At 42.4% G+C, this 13,053-nt stretch overlaps 1 protein-coding gene across 1 annotated transcript in view; it reads left to right on the top strand.

The window, feature by feature from the left end:
- mast2 (microtubule associated serine/threonine kinase 2) overlaps window positions 1-13,053 on the top strand; it is a 146,738-nt gene that overhangs the window by 110,681 nt on the left and 23,004 nt on the right. Inside the window, 2 exon segments of the mRNA XM_010872513.4 lie at window positions 10,881-10,956; window positions 12,808-12,828. Coding sequence (XP_010870815.3) covers window positions 10,881-10,956; window positions 12,808-12,828 — 97 coding nt within the window.

The following is a 13,053-nucleotide window of genomic DNA, read 5'->3' as shown; positions in this document are numbered from 1 at the left end:
TTCTGTGTCCAAGAAAGTAAATAATGCTTTGTAAAAGACTGTCACCATAGTGGCACCAGTTGCTACGTGTTCACCCCTGGGTTGGTCCGTTAGGGACTGAGCTTTGACCAGAGCATGAGTGGGAGACAGGAAGGGATGCCCAGAGAGATGCTGTGGCGGTTGTGTTACTGTGGCAACACACGTAGTGCCAGTCTCCGGCTGTGCCTCATTCACGGAGTAACTGGATACAGCACCTGACTGGTGAATATTGGCAACGTACCACATACTGCCAAAATACCTTATTGCTATTATAGACCAGTTACCAATGCAGTTAAAGCAGTGAAAAGTGATACGTCTCCTATAGATATCAGCATTTATGATTCAAACCACCGGGTGGCAGTTTTGTACCCGCTGCCTGATTCATTAAGGTCAGCAACTATATCTCTTTTTTTTTTTTTTTTTATTCACTATGTTGATAGATGACAAATAGATTTTAGGTACAGTACCAGCTCATGGGTAAGTGTGTCCAAACCTTTGACTGGCACTGTGTTACCTCATTTTATTCCCCCGTGGAACTAGAAGCCATTAATGTTTTTTTAATAGATCAAAAATGTCCTCACCCCTTGTGGATGTTTGCTGAATGACACCATCTGCACATTCAAATGTCTTTATTTTGCTTTTGGTTGACCAGCTTACAAAGCTGTTTTAACAATATTTGGAGATATTTTAACATTTAAAAAAAGGTTAATGGTGTGTATTAGTGACACTAATGAAGGAGAGGGAGGGTGGCACTTTTCCATTGGCAAACATAAGGTGCACCATCTGTTGACCAAATCCAATTCTGCATTTTAAGATTGGCTTTTGTATTCACCCACGTTTCTGGTGAGTAAATGTTGGAAGAAACTTTGTTCCTCTATTGCTGAAAATATATTATGGACATGTTTCAAATATTACATTGCCAGTATTCTACATAATGCACCTTTTATGAAGTAAAATGTTAGAGCATATTGGCCTTGGTTTAATTTTATTCATGAGAATCTGTGACACTTGTCTTTTTGAGAACAGAAAAGGCCTTACTTGTTAAAAATAAATGTTTTCTATAAAAAAGACACTTTTGAGGTTACTGTATGTTCTTGATCCAGGCATTATTTTTGACTGAGATTCATAGTTATGGCCCAAGTTTGACAGAATCTCATTATCTTTCTCTCTCTCTTTCTCTGGTGTATATCAATGTGTTTGTTGTGTTGAGTATGTATCACTGTATGTAGGTCACAGCCACTGCAGTATCTAGCTGTCGAACTGTCAACATCTCCTCTTTCACAAGCAGCCACCAAGTAAACATGACTTCAGGGGTGTATAATGAGGATCGAGTTTCTCCCTTGAGGGGAGGTAAAGTAGATGAGGTTTTCAATGTTGGGAAAGTCGATAGGCCTCCCTAACATGTCATGTCACACGCCGTGGGCTCTCGGGGGTGAACTGTGTGCTGTGTGTGTCTGTATTTTGTTTGGCCTCGAAACGTACACAAACACATTGTGTTTTATCCTCGACTGTATGTAATCTCTTCCCAGTATAATACCATGTCAGGTGACTTCCCTGTCTGGTATCACCTTGTGTCTGTGAATGTGACGCCACTGAAAAATGGTTCCCTTTCTTGTGAGGTTTGTGTGCATCTGTTTGGACCCCTGCCTGCCTGCCTGTCCGTATGTGCTGTATCTGTCCATCCGGCCCGTCTGTCTGTCTGTCTGTCCGTATGTGCTGTATCTGTCCATCCGGCCCGTCTGTCTGTCTGTCCGTATGTGCTGTATCTGTCCATCCGGCCCGTCTGTCTGTCTGTCCGTATGTGCTGTATCTGTCCATCCGGCCCGTCTGTCTGTCTGTCTGTATGTGCTGTATCTGTCCATCCGGCCCGTCTGTCTGTCTGTCTGTATGTGCTGTATCTGTCCATCCGGCCCGTCTGTCTGTCTGTCTGTATGTGCTGTATCTGTCCATCCGGCCCGTCTGTCTGTCTGTCTGTATGTGCTGTATCTGTCCATCCGGCCCGTCTGTCTGTCTGTCTGTATGTGCTGTATCTGTCCATCCGGCCCGTCTGTCTGTCTGTCTGTATGTGCTGTATCTGTCCATCCGGCCCGTCTGTCTGTCTGTATGTGCTGTATCTGTCCATCCGGCCCGTCTGTCTGTCTGTATGTGCTGTATCTGTCCATCCGGCCCGTCTGTCTGTCTGTATGTGCTGTATCTGTCCATCCGGCCCGTCTGTCTGTCTGTATGTGCTGTATCTGTCCATCCGGCCCGTCTGTCTGTCTGTCTGTATGTGCTGTATCTGTCCATCCGGCCCGTCTGTCTGTCTGTATGTGCTGTATCTGTCCATCCGGCCCATCTGTCTGTCTGTCTGTATGTGCTGTATCTGTCCATCCGGCCCGTCTGTCTGTCTGTATGTGCTGTATCTGTCCATCCGGCCCATCTGTCTGTCTGTCTGTATGTGCTGTATCTGTCCATCCGGCCCGTCTGTCTGTGCTGTATGTGCCGGATGACAGACAGACGGGCCGGATGGACAGATACAGCACATACAGACAGACAGACAGATGGGCCGGATGGACAGATACAGCACATACAGACAGACAGACGGGCCGGATGGACAGATACAGCACATACAGACAGACAGACAGATGGGCCGGATGGACAGATACAGCACATACAGACAGACAGACGGGCCGGATGGACAGATACAGCACATACAGACAGACAGACAGACGGGCCGGATGGACAGATACATCACACGCCTGGTGCACTGGGAACAGATCTTGCACCTCTTCCTCTTCACTTGTCCCTCCAACCCGATGTCCTCCTATGGCTGGGTGGTGGCTGTGTTTGGTTTTTTGATCCCACATTTTCCCATTGCCTCTGTAATATGCTTTTGGAGGTGTGGTGTGCTCTCATTGCACCTCTTCATAAGTGGCACGACAAGCTCTTTGCCCAGATCCTTAATGAACAGCCACCAGGCATTGGTCACACCACCCATGTAATCTGGGTGTTGTGCAGGGAAGGTGTAGGCATTGGTCACACCACCCATGTAATCTGGGTGTTGTGCAGGGAAGGTGTAGGCATTGGTCACACCACCCATGTAATCAGGGTGTTGTGCAGGGAAGGTGTAGGCATTGGTCACACCACCCATGTAATCAGGGTGTTGTGCGGGGAAGGTGTAGGCATTGGTCATACCATATGCTGCACACTGCATCAAATTGGTCTGCATGGCTGTCGTCCCAGAAGGAAGCCTCTTCTAAAGACGATGCACAAGAAAGCCCTTGCTGAAGACTAGCAGACTAAGGACATGGATTATTGGAACAATGTCCTGTGGTCTGATGAGACCTAGATAAACTTATTTTGTTCAGATGGTGTCAAGCGTGTGTGGCGGCAACCAGGTGTACAAAGACAAGTGTGTCTTGCCTACAGTCAAGCATGGTGGTTGGAGTGTCATGGTCTGGGGCTGCATGAGTGCTGCCGGCACTGGGGAGCTACAGTTCATTGAGGGAACCATGAATGCCAACATGTACTGTGACATACTGAAGCAGAGCATGATCCCCTCCCTTCTGAGACTGGGCCGCAGGGCAGTATTCCAACATAATAACGACCCCAAACACACCTCAAGGACGACCACTGCCTTGTTAAAGGATGGTTAAGGTGATGGACTGGCCAAGTATGTCTCCAGACCTAAACCCTATTGAACATCTGTGGGGCATCTTCTAACGGAAGGTGGAGGAGCACAAGGTCTCTAACAACATGATGTCGTCATGGAGGAGTGGAAGAGGACTCCAGCGGCAACCTGTGAAGCTCTGGTGAACTCCATGCCTAAGAGGGTTAAGGCAGTGCTGGAAAATTGAAAATATTGACACTTTGGGCCCAATTTGGACATTTTCACTTTGGGGTGTACTCACTTTTGTTGCCAGTGGTTTAGACATTAATGGCTGTGTGTTGAGTTATTTTGAGGGGACAGCAAATGTACATTGTTATACAAGCTGTGCACTCACTGCTTTACATTGTAGCAAAGTGTCATTTCTTCAGTGTTGTCACATGAAAAGATATACTCAAATATTTACAAAAATGTGAGGGGTGTACTCACTTTTGTGAGATACTGTATACCACCTGTAAGAATTCAGGGCCTCACAGACAACTATTACAAAAGACTGCACACTGTCATTGATGCTAAAGGGGGCAATACATAGTATCAAGAACTAAGAATATGTAGACTCCTGAACAGGGGTCAGATCATTTTCTTCTTTGTTGCCATGTTTTGTTTTATGATTGTGCCATTCTGTTATGACCTACATTTTTGTATGGACCTCACTTTGTGCATAGGGGCATTGTCATATGAAAACAAAAAAAGGCCTTTCCCATACTGATGTCACTAAGTTGGAAGCACTAAATCGTCCAGAATGTGATGTTATGCTGTAGTGTTAAGATTTCCCTTCTCTGGAACTAAGGGGCTTAGGCCAAACCATGTAAAGCAGCTTTGGGCAGTTATTCTTCCTCTACCAAACTTTACAGTTGGCACTATGCATTTGGGCGGGTAGCATTCTCCTTACATCCACCAAACCCACCATGGTCTGTTTGACTGCAAGATGGTGAATCATAATTCATCACTCCTGAGAACGTGTTTCTATTTCTCCAGTCTAGTGGCGGCAATCTTTACACTGGCATAGTGCATGGTAATCGTAGGAGGCTTCGCCACTGAAAACAATTCCATAATGCTCCTGTCAAAAGGTTATTGAGCAGATGTTGCTTCCAGAATCGCATTGGAATTCAGAAGCGCATGTTGCACTTCTCAATAAGGGCACTTCCAGCTGAATGGGGAAGCTCCAGCAGGGCAGACGTGATGAACGGACTGGAATGGTGTTGCGTTGGAAGTCACTGAGCTCCTCTGTCCTGCTGCCAGTGTTTGTCTATGATGGAGTGGCTGTGTGCTCAGTTTAATCACCTGTCAGCAGTGGGTGAGACTGGAATGGCCAAATCCACATAGTGTATCCATGTTTTGTATCTAGGGAAAGGAATTGAGAAAAAAATGACAGTTAAGTAGGGCTTATTCAGTTAGGACAGTAATTTAAATACTTTCAAGTTGATTCTCATAGTTTTTCCATCTACTTCATCTGCTTTTCATCTACTCGGTTCACTACTTTTACTCTCTCTTTTCAGGATCAGCATTTTACCCTATCCCCTGTCTCTCCGTGTTATCTCTGCAATCAACATCTCATTGTCTCAAAATGACAACAAGAAAAGTCAATCAGATTCAGTGTCCCATCACTTTACATTGTTATGACAGACTTACGCCTGATTCCCAAACCACCACGTACGTCGCTCTTCATAAAGTGCCTTGTGCATGCCACGTTACGGCGGTTTGGAATGGAATTAGGCCATACATGTGTTTTGAAATATATCCTATTGCATTTCAATGTAACTTGATTACTTATCAGAAGCATATAATATCACTGGCAATGTGTTCTACTACTACTTAGGCATCAATAGGAAAATGCAAAACTCGATTTTGGGTGGATGAAACTGTTACATCCAGCCAATGGAGTGGACGGCCAATCAAAAGCATATCTCTGGGAATTTATCACGTGACATCCAATTATCAGTTCCTCCAGTAGCTACAGTGTATAGAATATATGTTACTTAAGTCACATAGCAATCAACACATGATTGATTAACTGGGAATATAAATCATAGTGGGAAAAAATATATTCTAATTGTTAGGAATGCAAATGGAACGCAAGAGAAAACAAGCATTCAGAGCTGAAGAAATCAATGTGCTTCTTGACGAGATAGAGAGACACCAGCACATATCCATCAAAGACAGTACCAGTACAATGCAGGGTTTCAGTACTCGTGAGTGGTTAATTTTGATAACTTTTTCTTAATTATTTCTTGCTTTACATGCATTTTTCGTTTTCCACCTTTGTTCAATTACATTCAATTACCTTGACATCCACCCATACACTTTTTATCTAATTTGTCTAGATAAGTTGGTCTAAATCAAAACCGTTTTGATAATTTTTATGCGTCATATTGCCTTAACATTACTCCCCGCATGTTGAGGGAGGCGCTATTTCACAATAACGGTAGAGCGCCTGTTTTGATGGACTAACATGTGGTCCGGAACACTCGTTAATTAACAAACAAAGTTATGTGCCTCTTAACTCTTTGATGCACAAGCTAAGCAAACCCCTTTTAATGCACAACATGGATCAAAAATGACCCGTATTCATTCCCTATGTTATTTCATGCATGGCTGAGGGTTTCTTTGCTATATCTTTTGAAAATAAATGTATTTAATCATATTATATTCCAAGAACTCAATAAATATCTTGTTTTTGATTACCACAAAACATTATTACATTTTTTGTGGTAAATGCACAATCAAGAAAATAAATAGTTTTTGTATTACTACATCAACTTTACACAACTGACCCAAGTATAAATGACAAAAAAAATAACGATCACCTTTTTATTAATTTCAGGATGGAATAGATCTCTCTCACAAATCAACATTCTACATACTGGGAAGAACGGGTTCAATTATGTTATTTTCTTTATTTAAATTTTTTTATTTCTGGAACATAACTTGGCCGGTCAAGTTACACGTTTATTAACATTAGCATACAATGAACTGTTTTCCCACATGATACTAATGTACAGTGGGGAGAACAAGTATTTGATACACTGCCGATTTTGCCGGTTTTCCTACTTACAAAGCATGTACAGGTCTGTATTTTTTATCATAGGTACACTTCAAGCAAGAGACAGAATCTAAAACAAAAATTCAGAAAATGACATTGTATGATTTTTTTATAATTAATTTGCATTTTATATCATGACATAAGTATTTGCTCACCTACCAACCAGTAAGAATTCCGTCTTTCACAGACCTGTTAGTTTTTCGTTAAGAAGCCCTTCTGTTCTCCACTCATTACCTGTATTAACTGCACCTGTTTGAACTCGTTACTTGTATAAGAGACACCTGTCCACACACTCAATCAAACAGACTCCAACCTCTCCACAATGGCCAAGACCAGAGAGCTGTGTAAGGACATCAGGGATTCAATTGTAGACCTGCACAAGGCTGGGATTGGCTACAGGACAATAGGCAAGCAGCTTGGTGAGAAGGCAACAACTGTTGGCGCAATTATTAGAAAATGGAAGAAGTTCAAGATGAAGGTCAGTCTCCCTCAGGCTTGGGCTCCATGCAAGATCTAACCTCGTGGGGGCATCAATGATCATGAGGAAGGTGAGGGATCAGCTCAGAACTACACGGCAGGACCTGGTCAATGAGCTGAAGAGAGCTGGGACCACAGTCTCAAAGAAAACCATTAGTAACACACTATGCCGTCATGGGTTAAATTCCTGCAGCGCACATAAGGTCCCCCTGCTCAAGCTAGCGCATGTCCAGGGCCGTCTGAAGTTTGCCAATGACCATCTGGATGATCCAGAGGAGGAATGGGAGAAGGTCATGTGGTCTGATGAGACAAAAATAGAGCTTTTTGGCCAAAACTCCACTCGCCGTGTTTGGAGGAAGAAGAAGGATGAGTACAACCCCAAGAACACCATCCCAACCGTGAAGCATGGAGGTAGAAACATCATTCTTTGGGGATGCTTTTCTGCAAAGGGGACAGGACAACTGCACTGTATTGAGGGGAGGATGGATGGGGCCATGTATCGCGAGATCTTGGCCAACAACCTCCTTCCCTCAGTAAGAGCATTAAAGATGGATCGTGGCTGGGTCTTCCAGCATGACAACGACCCGAAACACACAGCCAGGGCAACTAAGGAGTGGCTCTGTAAGAAGCATCTCAAGGTCCTGGAGTGGCCTAGCCAGTCTTCAGACCTGAACCCATTAGAAAATCTTTGGTGGGAGCTGAAAGTCTGTATTGCCCAGCAACAACCCCGAAATCTGAAGGATCTGGAGAAGGTCTGTATGGAGGAGTGGGCCCAAATCCCTGCTGCAGTGTGTGCAAACCTGGTCAAGAACTACAGGAAATGTATGATCTCTGTTATTGCAAACAAAGGTATCTGTACCAAATATTAAGTTCTGCTTTTCTGATGTATCAAATACTTATGTCATGCAATAAAATGCTAATTAATTACTTAAAAATCATACAATGTGATTTTCTGGATTTTAGATTCCGTCACTCACAGTTGAGTACCTATGAAAAAAATTACAGACCTGTACATGCTTTGTAAGTGGGAAAATCTGCAGAATCGGCAGTGTATCAAATACTTTTTCTCCCCACTGTATGCATGTTGTTGAAATATTGGAGTTACAAAAAGCTGTGCACTTCAGCCACACATCTATCAATGTAGCCTCATGCCTGTCTCTCTGTCTATGTTTACTGTATCTATCAATCAAGCCCCCTGCCTGCCTGTAGATACTTGAACTCTGTGTATATTGTATGCCAACATGCCTGTCAGTCTGTATATTGGATGCCCAGTGACACCACGTCGTACGTGAGCTCATTCCTGTACATCCCCCAAAAGCCCAATAGGCTCCTTTTTAAATAATCTCACTGACATCCCTGTCCTTAAAAACCAGGAACAGGACATAACACGCACTCGTAACACATGTGTCAGAGGCGCTAAGTGTTTCCTACTCCCACAGATGGACAGGGAATGAATGTTCATATTAATATTTAAAGGATCTGCTCTGGCATTCTCAGGACCTGCATAATTGATGTGGGAGGCAGTTGTGGTCCAACCTTTGCAGCAAACACCCAAACTCCAGATTATTTAATCAAGCTCAGCCCTGCTCTGTTTCATTACATCATTCTCTTTCTGTTGTTTCTCTCCATCTCTTGTCTCCATTGGTCTGTACAGGCTCTATTTCATTACAACATTCAGTTTGTTGTTTGTCCTCATCTCTTGTCTCTATTGGTCTCTACATGCTCTGTTTCATTACAACATTCTCTTTCTGTTGTTTGTCTCCATCTTTTGTCTCCATCTCTTCTCTGTTGGTCTGTACATGCTCAGGAGTTCACCAATCTGTAAAAGACTGCATGGGCAAATAGTGCCACAATTCAAGAATAATGTATCGCTTTGTAAAATTGCAAAGAGTTTGTGGATCTCATCATCTATGGTATACAATAGTATTAAAAGATTCAGAGAATCTGGAGGAATCTCTGTACGCAAGGGACAAGGGCGAAAAACAATATTGGATGTCTGTGATCTTTGGGCCCTCAGGTGGCACTACATTAAGAACAGACATGGTCCTGTAGTAGACATCACTGCATGGGCTCAGGAACATTCTGAAAACCATAGTCCGTGAACACAGTACATCACATCAACCAAAAATGCTATTTAAAACTCTACCATGCAAATAAGAAACCATGTATTAGCAACATCCAGAAATGCCAGTGCCTTCTCTGGGCCCGAGCTCTTTTAAGATGGACTGAGGCGAAGAGTGTCCTGTGGTCTGACAAATCAAAACGTGAGGTTCTTTTTGGGAATCATGGACGCTGTCCTCTGGGCTATAGAGGAGAGGGACCATCCGGCTTATCAGCGCACAGTGCAAAAGCCAACATCCATGATGGTATGGGGGTGCATTAATGCATGTGGCATGAGTGACTTGCATTTCAGGGATTGAACAATATATGCAGGTTTTAGAGCAGAATATGCTGTCATCGAGATTGTCTTTTCCAAGGCAGGCCTTGCTTATTTCAGCAAGGCAATGCAAAACCACATTTTTGGTTCTAACCGCCAAAGATATGGTGGTTGGAACCAAAATTCTCCCATTTTGACTCATCAGACCAAAGGACAGATTTTCACCCGTCTGGTTCTCATGTTTCTTAGCCCAAGGTTCTTATTGGTGTTATTCAGTAGTGGTTTATTTGCAACAATTCAAACATAAAGGCCTGATTAATGCAGTCTCTTCTGAACAGTTGTTGTTGAGATGTCTGTCACTTGAACTCTGTGAACGATTTTATTGGGCTTCAGTGCATTATATTGCTGATTTCTGAGGCTGGTACCTCAAAATTAATTCTAATTAATTTAGATCTGGATCTTCCTTTCCTGCGGCGGTCCTGATTAGAGAGAATTTAGTTATAGCAGTTGATGGCTTTTGCGAGTGCACAGCAATAGTATGCATGGGCTAATCTTCATGTCTTAAAGTAATGATAAACTATCATTTGTCTTTGTTTATTTGAGCTGTTCTTGCCATACAAACATAATGATGGTCTTCTGTATACCAACACTACTTTTTCACAACACAACTCATTGGCCCAAACACATTAAGAAATTCCTCAAATTAACTTTTAACGAGGCACTCCTGTTAATTGAAATGCATTCCATGTGACTACCTCATGAAGGTGGTTAAGAGAATGCAAAGAGTGTGCAAAGCTGTGATCAAGTCAATAGCTGGCTGCTTTGAAGAATGTACTGTACAATATGAATTTGATACACATATGTAGTTACATGATTCTGTATGTGTTTTGATACACATATTTAGTTGCATGATTCTGTATGTGTTCTCTCATAATTTTGATATTTTCCCTATTCCAATATTACAGTATGTATATTATGGAAAATAAATAAGAAAAATCCTTGAATGAGTAGGTTTGTCCAAACTTTGGAGTGGCACTCCAAACTTTATAATATGCACTACATATTACTCACACAGATGTCAGAACAATACTTGTTAGTGTCCTTTCACATGCTAATAAAGGTTGAGTGTTTTTATGTAACCTGATTGCCTTTTAGTTACTTGGGTAAAGGAATATAATCAAAGCTATTGGAGTGGAGGAAGTTCCCTCACCGTTATTTACCAGACCTCACTGACATGACTATGTAAGGACACATCATGTCAATGAGGAATTTGTTTTCTTTTATTATGTAGTTAAACCTTCTCTCTCCATCTCTCTCAGGGAGCAGTCCTCTGGACAGTCCTAGAAACTTCTCCCCAAACACGGCAGCACACTTCTCCTTTGTTCCAGCTCGAAGGTGAGCCAAGGGTCGGGGTTAATTCACTGGGGTTACATGACAAGTAGTTGATATGCTGCTGCCTTATTCCAGCATAACCGGTCTTCTCTCTAATGTTTGTTGTTGTTGGAAGCCTCAGAAATCCTTTGTCTGGTGTCCCAGTAGCCATGGAACTCGTGTGTGTTTTACAGTGCAGATTTACCAAAACCGCAAGCGTCAGCTTTGCCCAGTGGATGCCTAGTAGATTTACACCACAGTACTGACGGTTCACCTCCTAAAATTATATTTTCACCTGTTGCTGCCAAAACAGAGACAGCTTATTTAAATGCATTACTGTGTTATATTAATTATAGTAATAATTCACAAAATCTAAATTAGGTACACCTTACACATCATTAAATATGTTGAGGCAGATATAATACACATCCCCTTGCATGATGATTAGAGCATGATGTAAATTAATATAGTCATAGGCTATGTAGTGACTGCAGTTTATATGCTATTTGGTCCTCTACCTTTTGATTGTGTTACATTTATATATTTTTTTTGTTTGTATTTGAAAATTGAATTGAAAAAACACTGGGAACTGTAGCCTTTGTAGTCAACTTTGCTATGTTAGCGGTCACAAATAGATATACAGCTATTGATTCATATTGTCATACACATCTTCTGTTTATAAAATGACAAGGAGCGCCAATAAAGCTTCTGATGGACCTAACTGTCGAACGAGTGATCTGAATCAGTCATTAAATTATAACTTGTAACGATGGCTTTGGGAAACCTCTGGGATTTGACCAAGCTCCTACAAAGGATCTAAACAATACCTGAGTCTTCAGATGCTTCTAGAAATCCAGGCCCTGTCCTGGTCGTTGCTGCGTTTGCATTAATTAGGCTACTCAAACATCAAAAGCCTAAGTGATCACACTATGGTAAGAGTGAATAAGCTCTTTAGCATAACCGGTTATTCAAGATTTTTTATTTAATGCATTGCACTGTTTGAATTCTAACAATGTCAATCATATCTGTTTAAGACTGTATGTAGCTAATAGGTAAGAAGTTTGGTAAGCAGAAATAATTTCCAATAAAACTGTTACATTTGCAGATGAGGTTGGGTATATTTACGGACAGCATCGCTTTGAAATGACAGAAAGTACGGATTTAAAACCACCCAGATTGCAATTTATTTGGGTATAGAGGTTTCCTGGTGAGATGGGATTATTACCACTTGAGCCAGACGGCTGACTGACAATCACTTGCACCCCACAGCTGAGTCAGTTTCCTCTGGCCAAGCTTCAGTTCAATAATGCCCCGCTTCAACTGAACAGTGGAGCCCAAATGAAGGGCGCTCCTCCTCCAGAGTTCAGCCTTAAAATCCAATCCTTCCCATGGCTATAATTCTCACATTTCCTCAGTGATCTTCTTTAAAGAATAATTGACAGTCTGGCTAATCAAGTGAAGATCATCCAAATCATTAAAGCCTGGTTTTACTATCCTCATGTCTGTCACAGGATTTGAATAGGAAGTGTAATTACAGACCTAGAGATAGAGAGCCTGGGTGGATTAATTAGTGCAAGTCGTTCAGCATGAGAGGATTGATACAGTATGTGCTGGTTTGATGACATAACGGTCTACACTTCTGCGAGGAAGCTATGTAAGATTTCTACAGACCTGAATGTCAAATTCGGTTAGATGGCAGACAAATGAACCTGAAGCAACAGTGCCATCCAGTGGTGAAGTGTGTCTATGCAGTATGAGATTTGTAATGAGATGGTTTAGCAGTGGGGGGACTGGGGGGAGCTGACATCGACATGCCACACAGACACAAACATCAGTGCAATGTAGCACTAACACGCCATCTTCTCTCTCACACAGTCACGGGCACAGGGCTGACAGGTAATCTCTCACCTTTGACATTTCACCTTTGCCTCCTCCTCTATCCCAGCCTTCTTGTCTTCTGCCCTGACTGGAAGCACTTGGGCCATATCCACAAAGCATCTCCCAGTAGGGGTACTGATCTGATCTGGGATCTGTTCATCGTGATGTAGCAGGAAAAATGGATCCTAGATTAGCACTACTACTTTTGAGATGTTTTGTGAAAAGAAACCCTGAAATGGCTTG

This window comes from Esox lucius, chromosome 8 (genome assembly GCF_011004845.1).
Source record: "Esox lucius isolate fEsoLuc1 chromosome 8, fEsoLuc1.pri, whole genome shotgun sequence".
NCBI classification, from domain to species: domain Eukaryota; kingdom Metazoa; phylum Chordata; class Actinopteri; order Esociformes; family Esocidae; genus Esox; species Esox lucius.
The sequence above is the reverse complement of the archived record's forward strand: the minus strand, read 5'-3'. Positions and strand labels throughout refer to the sequence as shown.